Source organism: Didymella exigua (genome assembly GCF_010094145.1).
Source record: "Didymella exigua CBS 183.55 unplaced genomic scaffold M421scaffold_47, whole genome shotgun sequence".
Classification (NCBI taxonomy): domain Eukaryota; kingdom Fungi; phylum Ascomycota; class Dothideomycetes; order Pleosporales; family Didymellaceae; genus Didymella; species Didymella exigua.
Window position 1 is genome coordinate 66394 of NW_022984821.1, and position 15965 is coordinate 82358.

Below are 15965 nucleotides of genomic sequence, written 5' to 3' on the forward strand. Positions count from 1 at the left end.
CAAGGAGCTGAACATCTGTAGAAGGAGGAACACAAGTCGAGTCGAAATGCAGTCGCGGAACTCTCAGGAAGAAGCAAGTGCTCGCTTGGCGGATGCAGGGTCCGGAAGCCCGCGCGCGTCTTACACAATACGCACAGTGCTTGTTGATCAAAGCGGGGGCAGTTGACTGTCCCTAGAAGCTCAGAGGAGACGTGGTAACAGCAGTGATTGCGAAGCTGTTGTTTGGGGACAGATGGACGTCGTGGGTTGCAGACGAGTACGGACTCCGGAGGGTCGATGTATTTCCGCCTAAACGGCAGGAACTGACAACTTGACACTTATTTGCTCCGTAAAACAGAATCTAGGAGGAATATTACTCCCAGTTGCGGTCCAAATACTGCGGCCGAAGTTGCGAGACCCAATTGTTGTGCCACTGATGGAGTCCTCGGATGTTGAAGGTGATTACTATTCAGCTTGAGCGGTTCAGCCAAAGTGACCGAAACCAGCACGGCCCGCCTCGGTTAGTGACCGGTCACGTGTTGCCCAAGTTTTGGGCAGCTTATAAAGCATCGCAATGATGTCTTGAAGCGGAGCTGATTGAGTGGCAATGACAGCGTGTCCGCAGAGATTCAAGGTCTGAATCACGTTCTCAAGCCATCTTGCTTACTGTGGTGAAGCACTCCGGTGGTGGCTGCAGCCTGCGGGACATTCAGCATGTCCACTTTCTGAGAGGCAGTTAGTAGTATCATCGCACATGTTGGTCTCCCATTGACTGCGATTTCTTGTGAGGGGTGCACGTTTTGAATAACATGATACTGATGGCTTCTGAAGAACACTGGATTGCCACTGAAGTACGATCTTAATCTACTTCGACACGTCGCCCGCTGCGAAATCTCTCCCTTGTTCCTTCCTGTTGCTCTTGAGAGTACTATTGGCCTCGCACTTGGTCAAATCTGCGCTGTGAGATTGTGCCAGATCACTCCTGTCCACGCCGTTGGTATCCTTATCGATCTGCGAACGATTGCGAGAGGCAGTTGCGCCGCTTGCATTGCTTTTGCCATTGCCCTCTCTTTCGACGTGCAGTTCGTGTGTTGCAGGATTGCCATTTTCAGCTGCTAGTTTCATGGCGTGGTTGGAGTCGATCCTCTTCTCGCCCCTGCCTTCTTTCTTGATCCACTTCTCCAGCTCTGTCGCGGTAGGCTTAAAGTGCATCCAGACTTCGTCCCCTGTACTGTACGTTGTCTCTCCCTTCTTGTTCTTCTTGAAGTGTCTTTGCACACCCGTGGTAAGGCGTGTGCGGAATTCGTGTGGTACCTTCAACCTAGCGGCAATCCATTGGTCGGTTGGCCGATGCTCATTGGGCACTTCTTCGAGGAGTTCTGTCTCTAACAAGCCTTCATCCTTCAAAGCACGATTGATCAGAGACTTGCCAGCGCCGGCATCCGGAGCCACTAAACGAAGGAATTCGAGAGACGCGCTGATGTTGAGGTCGATCGCCCTCTGAGGGTGCACTGTAGCCTTCATGAGGAGCTCGGTAATGCCTCTATACAAGAGGGAAAAATCGGATTGACTGATGTGCACGGATCCTCGAACTGTGAGCAGGTATGCCGGTGCACCACTCTCCTTCGTCTCCTTCATCAGTGACATGACGGCGTCAAAATTCTGTTGCCAATACATGAAGGCTTCGCTGGTTATCCCCAGGAGTGGCAGGTGTATACGGTGTTCGGGGGCTTCGGCGGGCGGCTTGATGGGCGCACCCCATATGTCGTAGATGATGCCAGCCTGTACATTCTTAAATCGATCGGTATGTCGTAGGACTTCCACCACGGTAGCGGCACCAAAGCTGTGCCCAGCGATGGTCATCTTGTCGATATGGAACCGATTCTTCCATTGCTGCCAGTTGACGCCTTTCAGACCTCGTGACGAGCCACCTACATAGCCCTCGCTTCGCAAATTTTGACGAGCAACTTCCTCACCGTCTCCGGCATAAATCTTCTTGAGGACATTGTAGGCTTCCTCGAGCTCACACAGCCTCAGCTCAATTTGCGCATTCCGCAATTCTTGGTCTACACCTTGCTCATTATTGGGTGCTGTATCCGTTCGGTTGCCTTTGGGGAAAATGTAATCCTGAAGGCAGTCAGTGCCAAAACCTAGATGCTTGCAGACAGCATACGGACTATATTGTGACGGCCCTTGCGAAGCTCTTCCTCAGTGTGGTCCACATCTTTCCATTGCTCCCACTCCTGGTCACAATCCTTGTTTCTCTCACAGGCTGCCTTGTCTGCTTTCGCTCCTCCTTTGTGATCCTTACTTCGGATGTCCTGTTTCCTGTGATTGACAAACGTCCTCGGTCCTGATCCATCGCGGTGTTCGACTGCGCAGACAACGAAGCCATAGCTTGCGAACTCAGAACACAAGCTTGAATATGCCGTCCGAGTACCTCCGAGGCCGTGGCTAAACATCAACAGTGGGAAGACCGGCTCTCTATCGTGTCCCTCCGGGGGAGGCCCTTCTTGATTTTTAATCTTGTACCCGTTCTGTTTGTAATTGCCCGCAGGTGGCCAATGAGTAGCTGGTGGACTGTTTCGGAAACCTCGAAGCTTGGTAAGCATGGAAGTTGCGCCCAAAAAACTAATCAAAGTCCAGTCTGGGATGCCAGCAAAGTGCGCGTAGCCTCGCGCTGTTTGCATTCTTGGTCGAGGCAACCATGTCTCGCGACTCCAGTGCTTGTGCCCTGATGGATCCTGACCCTCGCCCGTTCCGAATGCTGCAGGGTAGTACATCGTGAACAGCACCGTCTCCAGCTGTAATAGATGCCGCCCGTCTCTTTTGATATCTGAAATGGGCCGTGGATTCTTGACCGGCACTTCGATTTCCATGTTTGCGATCGAGTATGGGCCGGAAGAGGGAGGCAGTGTGCTCTGGGGGAAGGGCAGGCGGTCGCGTAGTGACTTTGCAGGCCGCGATCGAGGCTCCTTCGCGTTTGGGACCTGGCCTGAGGGCTCCCCGCCAATTGTACTGTTACGGCGGACATTGTGCGGCTTATTGCCGGTAACACGAGTTGTCTTTTGCTCGAGGAAAGACATCGTGGATATTGCCTGGAAGTGTATGTGGTATGTAGGAGAGTGCTACGTGGTTCAGAGGATGAAACGACCAATGCACGCTCAACGCTGATCAAAAGTAAAGGAGCAGGCAAAGTGCTCGTTTAAGCACGCCACGCCGTGCTTGTCAAAGTAAAGAGGAATTCCAGACATGCTTATTGCCGATAAGGCAGACAGGGCATAGGTGTGGAGCGGGTCTTCCGGACACCAATGTTTAGGCCTCGCCGTAGTTTGAGATTTAGTCCAAGGTGATGTCATCGTCTTGCGCTATCTCTCAGCAGGGGCCACATGTTTGAGGTGGAATGACAATTGGAACATTGAAACGAATTGCATACGAGAGCATGGCATTTGAATAGACTCGGCTCTTCTGATGTCGTGGGATCTCCTCTCAAACTCATGGGCTTCATGACATACTATCTGGCAGCAAAATTGATCCGTCAAGGTTCTCATATGTTCAAAAGGCGCCCTTGCAGCAGCGGACGTCTACATAATCCAGTCAGCACCCGCTCCAACGGTACGACTTTCGTCGCTTGTATGCATCACCCAATGAATCACCAAATCCAGTTACTACGCTCTTCACCAACGGATTGGACTGCCATGTTGCGACTCGCGCTTTGGTGGCGAAAGGCGTTCGGGTGTTCGAACAGACTGGACTTTCGTGGCAGCTCAAGTCTCCCTCCTCATATTTGGGTATCGTTGTGTATGTCGGTATTCACCTCTTCATGCTGACTTCTGGGCGAATTCGGGCTTGACCTCCATGGTGTTCTGGACATGGCTCTTCAGCGCTGCCCATCGATCCTGTACACCCCCCGTACTACTACCTGCCAGTTGCGCCAAATTCTTGTTGAAGCGATCCATCTCGGTTTTCACCAGCTTCTCCTTCCTTTTCGTAGCTCCCGGCCGTGACTTCAAGCTCTTGCGCTGAATCTTGGCCTGTCCAACCTCCACTCCACCATCTGCACCTCCTTCCTCGAGTCCTGGTAGCGCATCGGCGAGTGATTCGAGGTTTGCTACGAGCTTCTTGTTCGGTCGTCGTCGCTTCTGTGCTTTTGCGCCTGACTTTTCGATCTTACTGACAAACGAGGAGTGCTTGATCTTTTGTTTGTCCCGTTTCGAAGATGCAAGTCCGCTCTCGAAATCATCTGGCTTAGGAAGTGCAGCTGGCACTGGGCGGGCTGCGCGCGCTGACTTTGCTCGCGCTGTTGTGCGCTTCTTTATGGGCGCCTGGGATTTTGTCAGCTGCTATAAATCTTGGATGCCCGCAAACTAATATACCATGTCTGTAATACTGCCAGTACAAGCGGACCGCACGCAGGGCGAGGACTTTGGCGGGAGAAAATGGGCTGCTTATCGTGCTTATCTTAGCGCCATATTTCGCTGCTCCTTCCTCCGCTCTGCGTGATCCCACCAATACCAGCATCTCCATCACTTGCCACTCTATTTTGTTAGCTTCTCTTAACAGAAGCGCAAAGACTTGTCATGACGTTCTCATATAACTGAGTCAGTCGGCTACAGGCGTTGAATCTCAGAAGCCTAGGAGATACACAGTATCTAGATCCTACACGCTGCTCCTCAACAGAATCTATGGTGGTTACGGGTATTTCGCTATTACAACCAACCTCTCCTGCTACCTGAGGTAGGCTTGATTTCTCGTCTTCGACGACGCAAAAATCAGGGTCCCGCGTGTGGAAGAGATCGACCATGCAACGATCAACATCTAACTCAGCTCGGTACGGCCCCGACCGCATTCAATAGTCGCGCATCGGACACTCCTCGTTCTCTGAAACGTGATTTTCGCGTTCGTCAAGTCACAGGTTGCGGTCTGCAAGTCTCGATGCAATGACCCTGCGCTCGTAGTACTGTGGCGCTTGATGGCGCCCAGCTCTTCGGCTTGAGCGCTCAGCTCCATGCACCTCGCTGCGTACATTCTCTACTCAATACGGTGTACCTGTCCTATAGTCTGTCGAGAACTCTCCATCAGCCGCTTCTCCACTCTTGTCGCGTTCTATTTGCGGTATCGTGTCCAGTCCTCGAATGATTGACTAGAGAAAGATTTAATTCCCGCAGCAATACACGACTGCAGCGATCGACTAGTCGTCAGTTCGTTCCTGCGGATATGGCCTCCACCACAGCAAGATATAGCTAACTTTTCCCGTCTACAAGGGTTCCGCTCCTTGTAGTCCATGTCACCGCAATTTCCACCCCGGATGTTGTCAGTTTACAGCAGGTACAATGCATCTTGAGCACCGTGAAGATACCGATGCATCGAACTCGGTGCATCACTCAGTTTCTCCACCTATTGCGATCACATGGCTACTCTCAAGCTTGCTGGTAAGTTACTCTCCTTCCCCAACATGCGAGTCTATTCGCTCATGCTAAGATACATTCCGGATTCTGTGCATAATCCTTCAACTTGTTCGCAGCTTCAGAACACAGCCTCATCGTCAGATACATCTAGTTGATGGCATCCTACCTGCAGTTGTGGGCCTCTTCGCCTTGACCAGCATGCTCATCATGCCGACAGCCAAGAGCCATGTAACGGAAACACGGCTGAGTGGCGTTAGAGTCCGGTCATACGCATCTACGATCCTGTTCGTTATTGCTATCAGCTTGTCGAAGATGCCGATCGTTATATGGCTTTATCGACTCGAGCTAGCCAGAGTGTATAGGGTGGGTGTCATTACGATAGGAGGCGCCATACTCGCGTTTATGCTCGCCTCTACGACCACCGTTATCTTCCAGTGCGAGATGCCCAACCCATGGGATATGCAAATGGGACGATGTATCTCCACAGTAAGTTTCTATCCGTATGCGCGCATGTTGGCAGTGCATAACAATCGTAGCGGTCAATCTGGACTATCCTAATCGTTATTGATATCACACTCGACATAGTCTTGATAGCTGTGCCTGTGATCGTGGTCACTAGCTTAGGTGTCGAACAGCGAAGAGAAATTTGGACTTCTCTCGGTCTCTCCCTTCGCACTCTGTAAGAGTCCCCCGACCGTTACGCTACGATCACTGACAAGGTCAAAGTCTAGTTATAGCTTCGGTTATACGACTGGTCTACCTGCATCAGCCTGGGCTGGGTGACTTTGATCCAGTGTTGGAGAGTCTGCCGTACACGATTGCTGCGCAATGTCAGGTTGTTATGGCTGCCGTACTAGCCTATGCTTCAGTTCTGCCTTGCCTCGCCTCCCTCGTCAAGGTCCCTCCAAGCAATCTCCAAGCAATACTCAACAAGCACTGGTCCGGGTCAAGCATTGGCAGCGACATAGCAACCGACTATTTCGCATCTGCGCCATCGACGCCCATGCAAGAGCCCCTGTCAGTCATTCAAGCGTCCATGGCTACTCCTGCAAACCCCTGTTTTTGCTCTCCCCACAGTTCCATCGGCTCTCTGGCAAGTCCAGGAAAGCTGGCTCCAGCACGGCCACCACCGCCGCCTGCAGCTCAACGACCAGACATGAGCATGTTCACACACAGACCCACGGTAAGGAGACCGCCACCAGTGACGTTGTTGCGAGCAAGCAGCGGTGATCCTCCGGTCGGAGCTTACCGAGAGCAAGGCTCAGTGAGGTTATCTAGACACGTCAGGTTCGTTGTGTAAGAAGCATCGGGAGCGTTTATGCTGGAATTAAATCGGACACTTGTTCTGTGCCTTATCGTGAAACAGTCCTCAAAGGCTCTGTTGGATTCACTCAGCGTGGTAACGTCGCGCGTCATGCTGCACTGAGAAGATTCTATGCTTACTGACTACGTCATGGCTGTGGACTGCTCCTGCTCCTCCACAGGAAGTGGGGTATATTACACGCGTCTAACTCCCCGCATCGACAACGGACATCTGTCAGTCGGTGAGAATCGCCGATGGAACGAGCATATAATGCAGTGAATATGTAGCAATGGGGTGTTTCTCAAAGTCGTTCTGCACCCTCTCACTCCCAAGATCTATTGACACTCACGCCGTCACGGAACCACGTACCCAATACCATTGGCCCTCTGAACGTATCATCAACTTTTGAACCGCAGCACGTCGACCAACATGAAGAACCCATCCATAGTCCTCTACGGCGCCAAAAACGCCAGACTCGAAGAGAAAGCCATCCCAGAGCTGACCGATCCCCACCATGTCCTCATCCGCATAGCATACATCGGCGTCTGCGGCAGCGACGTAAGTCAAGCCATTAGCTGCCACACCCCGGTGCTCAACACGTACAGGTCCACTTCTGGCACCACGGCGGCATCGGTAAGCACGTCGACCCCAGCACAGGCATAGTGATGGGCCACGAGGCCTCGGGCACAATCCACTGCATTGGCTCGTCCGTCACCCGCGTCGCGGTCGGTGATCGCGTGGCCATCGAGCCCGGCACCCCGTGTCGCTTCTGCAGCGCGTGCAAGAGCGGCACGTACCATTTGTGTCGGCAGATGCGATTTGCTGCTGCCCCCGGGCCGCCGGACACGCAGGGCGCGCTGTGCAAGTTTTTCCGGAGCAGTGAGGATTTTGTGTATAAGCTGGACGACGGGGTTGGGCTGCAGGAAGCGGTGCTGGTTGAGCCTGCGAGTGTGGCTGTGCATGCGGTCAAGTTGGCGGATGTGAGGCCGAGCGAGACGGTGGTTGTCATGGGCAGTGGTGAGTCTTGTTTTTAGCATCAGTCTCGTGCAGTGCTGATGCGACTGTAGGCACGATCGGCCTGCTTGTTGCGGCTGTTGCGCGGCAGTTCGGAGCGCACCGCATCATTCTGGTTGATGTCTTGGAGAAGAAGCTGCAGTTCGCCAGAACCTATTTAGGAGTCGAAACATTCTGCGCAGATATCGAGAGTACCCCTGAAGACGATGCCGCAAAGCTGCTAAAGGAATTTGGACTAGAAGAGTTCGGCATCGACACAACGGGTGGCAAGGTCGACACAGTAATCGAGGCCTCGGGCGCGGCGTCAAGCATCAACATGGGGGTTCACTTGCTCAGATCTGGAGGAAAATATGTGCAGACAGGCGTCGGGAAGGCGAAGATCGAGTTTCCGATTGTGGCAGTGAGCAACAAGGAATTGATGTTCCGAGGCTGCTTCAGATACGGGGCAGGTGACTATGAGTTGGCAGTCAAGTTGATCACGAAGGGCCTTGTGCACGTGAAGCCGTTGCTGAGTTCAGTGACACCGTTCGGGGATGCCACGAAGGCTTGGGACAAGACGGCGCGTGGTGAAGGTATCAAGAATTTGATTGAAGGGCCGAAAGATTAGGCAGATGCCCCTGATAATGAATTCTGGTCGCATTGCCTCGTTCTACATGACGTCTCTCTATATGTGGTCTATCTCATGAATCTAGCCTATTATCCCAATGCACGCTAAAGCTTCATCGACGCCTTGAACGCCGTCTATAATTGACTTATGTGCTAAGCCCAGCCGATCTTGTACAGATTGTACCCCGTCTCATCGCCCCTTCCGACGCCTCTCCGCTTCTCGACTTCATTTCGTTCTAGGATCATGAACGATCGACCTTGACCATCCTTCGGGCAAAGCTCCGGCATAAAAGCTGACTCAACAGTGTCCGGAATGCCCTCAAACTTCCCGTTCTGTCTGACAGTGACGATCAGCCAGAACGCGCCATCACCAGTGATCAGCTGTGCAGCACAGTCGCGTAGCCAAGCGGCATGTTGGGGTGCGTAGACGACGTCTGCGGCGATGAGGAGCTCTGATGATGACCCCAGATCGGGCGGTGGCAGGGACCAGTCGACTGCCATAGCACTCACTGGCATGTTTACGTTCTCGCCGGGAGGGAAGTTGGTGTTGATGTTCTCCTGGAGGTTGGCCAGGACTGTGGGGTGGTAGTCTGTCGCCGAGATACCGGCGGGGCGTACACCGAGACTGGGTAACAGCTTTGCCAGTGTCAGACTCACGAGCCCAGTGCCAGCACCGAGCTCGATGATCGAAGGCCGTCCCGGAAGTGATGTTGATGTAAGCCCAAAGCGATCAGGGTCGGCGCACATCATACTGCTCAGCACAATGCTTGCACCCCAGGACTGAAGCCCGACGTCAGTGTGATCGGTGCCAGTCAGAGGGGCATCGTTCAAGGTCACTTCGATCGGTGCGCCGAGATCGGTTGGAAACGAGAATTCGCGGGTGAGAGCTTCCTCTTCTTCATCGTTCATCGAGCCTGTGAACGAAGACAAAATGAACCCTGCGTCATCGACTATCTGGGCCTTGGCATCCTCGGTGATGTCCATCTCTTCGATTCTCGAGATCAACGATGTGAGCCATCTTGTCGCAAAGGTGCGCTCGAAAGGATCAGCACGGACGGCTGCTGTCACCTCCTCGGCAGCGGCCTCATCATCCTCGTCTTCATCTTGCGAGACGTAACCGGAATCGACTGGGACGGGCGTAGAGACACCTGACGCTGCTGGAAGGTCCTTGCGCCGGACGCTAGACTTCGGCAAAATCGGTAGTCGCAAGGGGCAGTACAGAGTCTGTAGACCGCGAAGTGCTGCGCTGACTTGCTCCTCACTTGCACAGATCAACGAGCGGATAGGAGGAAGGCTGCTGGAAGGCGGCAGGCAAGGGCCTGAGTGGCTGATGGTCATCTGAGAGTCGATACGAAAGGAGCGCACTGTCGTAACAAAGAAGCGAGTCTGGGGTAAGTGACAGGAAGGAACGACGTGGGGAAGTGGAAACAACGATAAGAGATAAGTAAGGAATACGTTAAGGGAAGGCAGTTTCGACGATAGTCAGTCTAGCCTCACGCTCGGGCATTGTCGCTGATGCGGAAATTTTTCACCGCTTGTCATTTAGCATCGTGGGCGATTGTGTGGGTCCCCGTGGTTGCACACTGTTGAACCGCAGCAGGACACTGTACTCATTTGTTCAATGAGAGATCACTTTGTGAAAGACAATTTCAGTGTCATTTCTTTGAAGGGCGCCGCTGCTTACAAAGGGCTGCATCGTGAGGTTGTCCGGCCAAATTTCCTTCACCCGCGATTCCATGTCGCCACGTGCCGGCGCTAGCGTTGTTCGGCAAGCGCGATCCAGAAATATCCCTGTGGTCATCTTCTCATGGCAACATGCCTGAACATCATCTCTTGGTATACTCAATGCGGTACTCTTTCACGAAGCATCGATTACAGCACTAAAGGCTTGGACAGAGACCCTTGGCCGCCCAGCATCTTACCACAGGGCACGGCGAAGATCTTTTTCTTCAGCGTGCTATTCTTTCGATGCTCTGGTGACTTCTCGACCCATCTCATCAACTGGCATTTACTTACACGAGCTTTCTATTTTACCGGCGCATCCGCAGATGAGTTGAGTGACTTCGCGAAAGAAAGATTGTTTTTCGAATCACACGATTTCTGCTACTCCAATCCTCCCAGATCAATCTTCACGCGTTCCCTTGGACTAGCAAATAGCTCTGGAAATCTCTTGTGCATATTCTCCCGTTCCCACGCATGCCTGGTGAGCAGATACTTCGGCACGCTCCAGAACATCCAGCAAAACACCCATGCATACCCAACTGCCCTCTCCAATCTCATCATCACCGCCTCCCCGAGACGAAAATGTAACCACCTTCTCAACGTCGAGCTCAGCCAGAAATGCTGTACCACCCCTTCAACAACGATAGGAAGCATCTGAGCGCCGTACCATAGGGTCACCGTCCAAATCTCTCCGTTACCATCAGTCTGCACACACCGCACGAGCGAATGCATCAACCCACTCACCACAAACACCAGACCATTCTCCACCAACCTCCTGCCACCGCCCTTCCTCAGCCCCGACCAGCGCCTCGTGACAAGCTTGATGTGCGCAGTGAAGCTCGCATTGATGAAATCGTGCCAGTACGCTCCCCAGTACGCGCGCACGCTGGAGCAGTCCGCCATCTTTCCAAACAGCGATAACGACCACTCCGAGGCATCATCGAAGCGGAACACGCACACCCAGAGCATCGCGAATAGGGAGTACACGGTCTCGAAGTACAGCATGTCGGCGACGCAGACGTCCCACGTCATCATGGCGCGCAGCCTCAATTCGTCGCCCGAGAGTGAGGACGGGAGGCGGCGCACGAATGACGCTGGGGGGTACAGGGCAGGTGGTATGAGGCAGGCGTCGTACGCGGTATTAACAGCGAGGAACAGCACCGCCTTCGCGAGGTGGCGGAGGCCGAAACGCGCGCGCGTGAGGTGGTGAGGCGGCTCGCGGCGTCCCCTCAGCACCGCAAGTTCAGGACCGAGTGCGCCGGATGGGTCCATCTGCAGCGTGCGCCGCCGGCCTCCATGGACATTGCGCATCATCATGTCTGCTCCATTCTCTTTCTCGCCCGACAGAGACGTACAGTACTCCCCCAGATGCCGTGTATACAGCACCTTCGCCGCGCACCGCATTCTCTCGCTCCACGCGCTGCGGTCCGCAACCGCGGGACGCACGCGCACGAGAAGAAACGCGTAGCTCATGTACGCGAGCCAGATGTACAGCATGCGCCCGAAGGTGTCGTTGAGCGCGTACCACGGCGTCAGCGCGAGGTGGTGCACGAACGCGTATCCAACGGGCGCGCAGAGGAGGATGAAGGCGCTGAGGCGGTGGCGTGGCGGGTGTGCGAGGATCGAGGATACGTAGAGTGCGGCCAGCGTTGTGCTGAGGAGGGGGTGGAGTGCGGCGGTTGGTGTCCATTGGTGGTGGGATGGCATTGTGAGTGGGTTTTGGTAAGGAAGATGAGGAGAGAGAAGATGGGGAGGGATGTGTGGTGGAGGTTTTTTAGGTGAGGGATTGTGGCTTTCACTGGTGCTGTTGCGCTACGATTCTCACGAGGTAAAGGTGAGAAGGTGTTGGGGTTGCTGGGTGAAGTGGTTCCACTTACTCGAGCCTATGCAGAATAGACCGGAACGATTATCTGGGAAGTACTCGAAGGATTTCTTGCACAGAACGGTCAGAAAAGTGTTGCTCTTGAGTGCATACCAGGGTTGTACCCGTCATTGGAGTCGATGCTTCACTTGCCAGAGCAGCTTGGACTTGGTCATATTCGGTTGAAAACCACCATTGTACCTACTATCGATCACAACGGAATTGAATGGCTGTCCCGAACTTCAAGCAATGAGAAAGTCCATCCAGTCCTCCAAGAAAGGAATATTACCAATCCCGAAACCCGGCAAACGTTTCAACTCAGTACTCCATAGCATCCTCATAGATGTCCAGGTCATCATCACTGCCTTGCTTCTTCCCCATCCTCTGCTTGGCTCCCTCCTCGCCATCCATCGCCATGCCCACGCCCATACTCGCGACCCCAGCGCCACCCTTGATGTCCGCAATCAGTCTGTTCGCAATCTCCTCCCGCTGCCTCTTCACCTCGGTCAGATACGCCAGTGTGTTCCTAGCACACTCATTTTTCGCATTCTTCTTCCCAAAGATGTTGCGCACCTCGCCGATCGGGCCCTCGTGCGCGCCGCCGTTCTTGAAATAGCAAGACACGGTGTGGATATCGGCGACGCTGGGGTCGGGGTACGTGAAGCGGTACTCTGGGGTGCTGAGGTTGAGCATGTGCGCGAGGGACGTGACTTGGGCCGTTGCTGATGCCACGCCTGCTGTGCTGGTGGATGCTACGCTGGCTTTGCCACTGTTGGGAGAGGAGAGCGAGGGTGAGAGGGCGGCAGCTTTGCGTTTCTTGATGCCGCCGACGTCGGTGAACTCTGCGGGCCAGATTCCGGCGCTCTTGAAGTGGGCTACTGCGCAGCCGGCGGCGTGTTGGCGCGCGGCCTTTTTGGAACCGAAGAGGGCGTCGAGGGAACTGAAGGGCTGGTCGTGGCCCTCGATTTCTGCGAGGCAGGCCCAGCGCGTGCCGAGTTGGTAGTCTTTGTAGGTAGGCTGAGGCGCACCAGCCGCGCGCTGGAACTCTGTGCACAGTGTCAGAGTTGAAGGAGTGAGCAAAGTGACGACGCATACCGAGAAGTTGACCAACAAAGTTCTCGCCCGGCTCTTCCTTCTCTTTCGGCAGCTGCTGTGCAGATTCTCCCTTTGGCTTCTTTGTTTTGCCTGCATTAGTGACTCTGCCTTCTTCTACCAACCGCTCCAATATGGCCAGTGCCGACTTGCTCGATGCTTCCTTGGCTTCTTGTTTGCTGTTGAACCGACCCTCTTCTTTCAGGCCCTGCAGCTCCTCAGCATTAGCAAGCCCAGGAAAGCTAATTTCGACGGTGAATTTGGTGATACTGTCTCCCTCGTACATGAAGACTGGCTGTGGAATGGCAAGTTTCTGATACAGGTCATGAAGGCGAACGGTGTGTTCAGATGATCTAGTTCCAACAGCAACGGGCTGGACTGGCGTTGACGACTTTGTCTTGCTCTTCTTTGTAGGCAGCGCGTTCGCTTTCTCTCGTGCCGCCATGAAGGCATCATGGTCTTCTTGGTTCGCGGACAAGAAGTCGTCGATGGTCATAACGCCACCCACAGGTTCTGTGACGGCGTCATAGCCGATATGCGCTGATGAGACTGTGCTTGGATGTGCACCATGGCCGACTTCCATGTTGATGCTCTCTGTCTTGCGGTTGGCAAGCTTGTGGAGGCGGGGAGTGTCAGGCCTTGAATCAGGAGCGAGCTGTGTGCTAGCAAGTTGATTGAGGTGTGAGCTTGAGGAAGACGACGAGGAAGCGGGAGGTACAATCAAGTACTTTCGCAAATCATCTCCTGCAGCAGGCATGTCAAGACGCACAGCGGTAGTTTGTGAGTAGAGTGGGGCTGTTTGGTGGGGTTAGCGTGCATGTGATGGCGCGAAAGCGTGTCTGTCGGTGACGATTGCGGGCCAAGGCGGCTGGTGCGGTGAGGTTTGCGGCAGGGAAAACGGTGAAGCTGCGGCAGGGAAAACGGTGAAGCTGCGGCAGGGAAAAACGGTGAAGCTGCCGCAGGAAAAATGGTGAAGCTGCGGCAGGGAAAACGGTGAAGCTGCGGCAGGGAAAATGGTGAAGGTGAATGCAAGATCTCGATAGCTCAGAGCAAAGGTATACGACCTCCTGGTGACACGACGATAGTTCAGACTAGCTTTGTTCAATTGATCAATTTTGGTCAAGCACAGCAACTATGTACAAGTAGAGGTACAGGAACGCGGTACTGCAAAGCTGTCCCAGCTCGTATCATCACATGTTCTCCCACAAAGGACCCAGGATGTAGTCGTCAGAAAGTAGACTCTCACGCCGCGGGAGAGATGCGGCACCTTCAACGTTATCCGCAGTGTTGCTAGGCCCGCGGGGCAGCAGAGAGCCTGGAGGCATTCAGTCACCGATCGCTCGTTCTCGGTATACGCCTTGGAAGGAGTAAGAATAAGGTGCAAGAGGGAGTCGATGCTTAGGCAGCAGCATTCTCCTTACGCTTCCTCTCGCGCTTCTTCTTCTCCTTCTCTGGCGCAGCGGTGTTTTCCTTATCGGCACTAGCTTCGGGCTCGTTGTTGCGTGTGGTGCGACTGCTCTTGGGCTTCTTCTTGATGCCCTCGTCAGGCGTGGTCTCCTTTGCTGTGGCAGCCGGGGCGGGAGCAATAGCTTGAGGCGCAGCCTTCTCCTTCTTCTTCTTTTCCTTTTTAGCGGGAGTTTCAGTTACGGCAGAGGGAGGAGCTACTGTAGGGGCGGAGCGAGGGAGAGGAATAGGCGAGGCGGCCGCGACAATGGGCGCGGCAGCACCGTTGACAGCGGCATTCTGGACAGTCTTCTGGCGCTTGTTGACGCGAGGAGTCTTGACGGGTGGAGATGGTGCTTTCGCTGGTGCAGGCTCATCGTCTTCAGAGGAATCGTCAGACTCAACAGCAGCCTCAACTTCAACGTCGACTTCGGCGTCGTCTTCGTCCTCGTCGTGGAGGTCTGCAACAGCAACGCCCTTGCTAGCGGTGTAAGTGGCCATCTCCTCCTTCCACTGCTCCATGGAGCCGCGGTAAGACTGTCTCCAGGTCTGTTGCAGGTCAGTATGCGCGAGTCGGACACGGGTGTGGTGCGAGATGTTACCTCCTTGTCCTCCTCGGACATCTCGTTCCAGCGCTTGTTGACCTCGAGGTTGACGGCGTTGGGCTCGAGCTTCTGGTCAGGACCCAGAGCAGCCTCGAGGTCGCCCCTGACGATTGGTCGCGCAGTCTGCGCATACAAGAATGCGGCGGTCAATGGCTTCTTGGGAGCGTTGGGGTCTTTCTCCTTCTTCTCGCGCTTGCGCTTGGTGCCCTTGACGGGCTTGCCCGTCTCAGCAGCAGCGTCGGTCTTGTCCTTGTCGGCGGCAGTGATGGCCTGCACGATGCCATTCGCCGTCGACGAAGCAGCCTCTATGGTGGCATTGGCGGTCGCAGCGATCTCCTTGCCCAGGTTGAGCTTGTCGAGAACGCCATCCTCACCGGCAATGACCGAGTTGGTGTGCTCCAGGTAGGCGCGCAGGAGCTCGTTAAGCCCGCTCTGGACGTGGGCAAGACCGGCCTGGAGGTTGCTGAGCGAGACGATGACCTGTTGGTGGAGGTGTGTCTTAGCAGGATTCTCCGAGGTGATGGCGGGTGCAGTCGAGCCCTGGCGCGTCGTTGACGCCGCCGCGTCTGAGAAACTCGCCCGTGGCTGCAGCAATGGCAGCTGCTTGTGCGCAGACATGGCGATTGCGTCGCGCAGCTCAGGCGACCAGGATGAGACGCGATTTGGGTGTGGAAATGGTGGTGGGGAGGGAGCGTGGCGCGTCGCACGCTGCGTATCGTCGCGACGAGCTGCGAACGACACAAGCAATGCAGACGCGTGTTGTGGAACAGAACAGAGCAGTTGGACTCACAGAATCACGGGTGCGCGTGTAGGACTCGACCGATACCATGAGCTCGCCGGCGTCTTCAGCGCTGGGTTTCTTCGGGCGGGCCATGGTGAAGCGTCGAGGCAGTTGTGGATGTGGCGGGTGCTGGCGCGGTGCGGCAGTGGTG

At 54.6% G+C, this 15965-nt stretch overlaps 8 protein-coding genes across 8 annotated transcripts; 2 read left to right on the forward strand and 6 right to left on the reverse strand.

The window, feature by feature from the left end:
- Positions 1-713: 713 nt before the first annotated feature.
- Positions 714-3260, reverse strand: M421DRAFT_307091 (uncharacterized protein). The gene is made up of 2 exons (XM_033589167.1): positions 2157-3260; positions 714-2106 (listed from the first exon to the last, which is right to left on the reverse strand). Exons 1-2 carry the CDS (start codon positions 3063-3065, stop codon positions 844-846), a joined length of 2172 nt encoding a protein of 723 aa, XP_033443910.1. The 5' UTR covers positions 3066-3260; the 3' UTR covers positions 714-843.
- A 118-nt stretch (positions 3261-3378) lies between these two features.
- Positions 3379-4386, reverse strand: M421DRAFT_425552 (uncharacterized protein). The gene is made up of 2 exons (XM_033594107.1): positions 4356-4386; positions 3379-4304 (listed from the first exon to the last, which is right to left on the reverse strand). Exons 1-2 carry the CDS (start codon positions 4356-4358, stop codon positions 3801-3803), a joined length of 507 nt encoding a protein of 168 aa, XP_033443911.1. The 5' UTR covers positions 4359-4386; the 3' UTR covers positions 3379-3800.
- A 1079-nt stretch (positions 4387-5465) lies between these two features.
- M421DRAFT_307115 (uncharacterized protein) lies at positions 5466-7021 on the forward strand. Its single transcript, XM_033589168.1, has 3 exons — positions 5466-5873; positions 5924-6066; positions 6114-7021. The coding sequence occupies exons 1-3, from the start codon at positions 5586-5588 to the stop codon at positions 6685-6687; spliced, it is 1005 nt and encodes a 334-aa protein (XP_033443912.1). The 5' UTR covers positions 5466-5585; the 3' UTR covers positions 6688-7021.
- A 98-nt stretch (positions 7022-7119) lies between these two features.
- Positions 7120-8311, forward strand: M421DRAFT_74641 (GroES-like protein; the record flags this gene model as incomplete). Its single annotated transcript, XM_033597063.1, has 3 exons — positions 7120-7248; positions 7296-7707; positions 7758-8311. 3 exons carry the CDS (start codon positions 7120-7122, stop codon positions 8309-8311), a joined length of 1095 nt encoding a protein of 364 aa, XP_033443913.1.
- On the reverse strand, positions 8306-9866 carry M421DRAFT_425554 (uncharacterized protein). The gene has a single exon (XM_033594108.1). It carries the CDS (start codon positions 9646-9648, stop codon positions 8464-8466), a length of 1185 nt encoding a protein of 394 aa, XP_033443914.1. The 5' UTR covers positions 9649-9866; the 3' UTR covers positions 8306-8463.
- Positions 9867-10413: 547 nt separating this feature from the next.
- On the reverse strand, positions 10414-11739 carry M421DRAFT_74716 (uncharacterized protein; the record flags this gene model as incomplete). Its single annotated transcript, XM_033597067.1, has 2 exons — positions 10414-11260; positions 11384-11739. 2 exons carry the CDS (start codon positions 11737-11739, stop codon positions 10414-10416), a joined length of 1203 nt encoding a protein of 400 aa, XP_033443915.1.
- A 270-nt stretch (positions 11740-12009) lies between these two features.
- M421DRAFT_425555 (uncharacterized protein) lies at positions 12010-13748 on the reverse strand. Its single transcript, XM_033594109.1, has 2 exons — positions 12989-13748; positions 12010-12939 (listed from the first exon to the last, which is right to left on the reverse strand). Exons 1-2 carry the CDS (start codon positions 13740-13742, stop codon positions 12212-12214), a joined length of 1482 nt encoding a protein of 493 aa, XP_033443916.1. The 5' UTR covers positions 13743-13748; the 3' UTR covers positions 12010-12211.
- Positions 13749-14069: 321 nt separating this feature from the next.
- On the reverse strand, positions 14070-15909 carry M421DRAFT_425556 (uncharacterized protein; the record flags this gene model as incomplete). The annotated part of the gene is made up of 3 exons (XM_033594110.1): positions 14070-14977; positions 15031-15513; positions 15824-15909. Coding segments are annotated over 3 exons (1163 nt in total), but the record flags the coding sequence as incomplete, so codon positions are not given.
- Between the last annotated feature and the right edge of the window lie 56 nt (positions 15910-15965).

Excerpts from the sequence above, each read along its gene's own strand:
- M421DRAFT_425554 (XM_033594108.1), bottom strand. The coding sequence starts at position 9,648 with ATGACCATCAGCCACTCAGGCCCTTGCCTGCCGCCTTCCAGCAGCCTT.
- M421DRAFT_307115 (XM_033589168.1), top strand. The coding sequence starts at position 5,586 with ATGCTCATCATGCCGACAGCCAAGAGCCATGTAACGGAAACACGGCTG. Across the intron at positions 5,874-5,923 it reads TGGGACGATGTATCTCCACA|CGGTCAATCTGGACTATCCT; the intron begins GTAAGTTTCTAT and ends TAACAATCGTAG. Across the intron at positions 6,067-6,113 it reads GGTCTCTCCCTTCGCACTCT|TCTAGTTATAGCTTCGGTTA; the intron begins GTAAGAGTCCCC and ends ACAAGGTCAAAG.
- M421DRAFT_425555 (XM_033594109.1), bottom strand. The coding sequence starts at position 13,742 with ATGCCTGCTGCAGGAGATGATTTGCGAAAGTACTTGATTGTACCTCCC. Across the intron at positions 12,940-12,988 it reads CTTTGTTGGTCAACTTCTCG|AGTTCCAGCGCGCGGCTGGT; the intron begins GTATGCGTCGTC and ends CACTGTGCACAG.
- M421DRAFT_307091 (XM_033589167.1), bottom strand. The coding sequence starts at position 3,065 with ATGTCTTTCCTCGAGCAAAAGACAACTCGTGTTACCGGCAATAAGCCG. Across the intron at positions 2,107-2,156 it reads GCAAGGGCCGTCACAATATA|GATTACATTTTCCCCAAAGG; the intron begins GTCCGTATGCTG and ends GACTGCCTTCAG.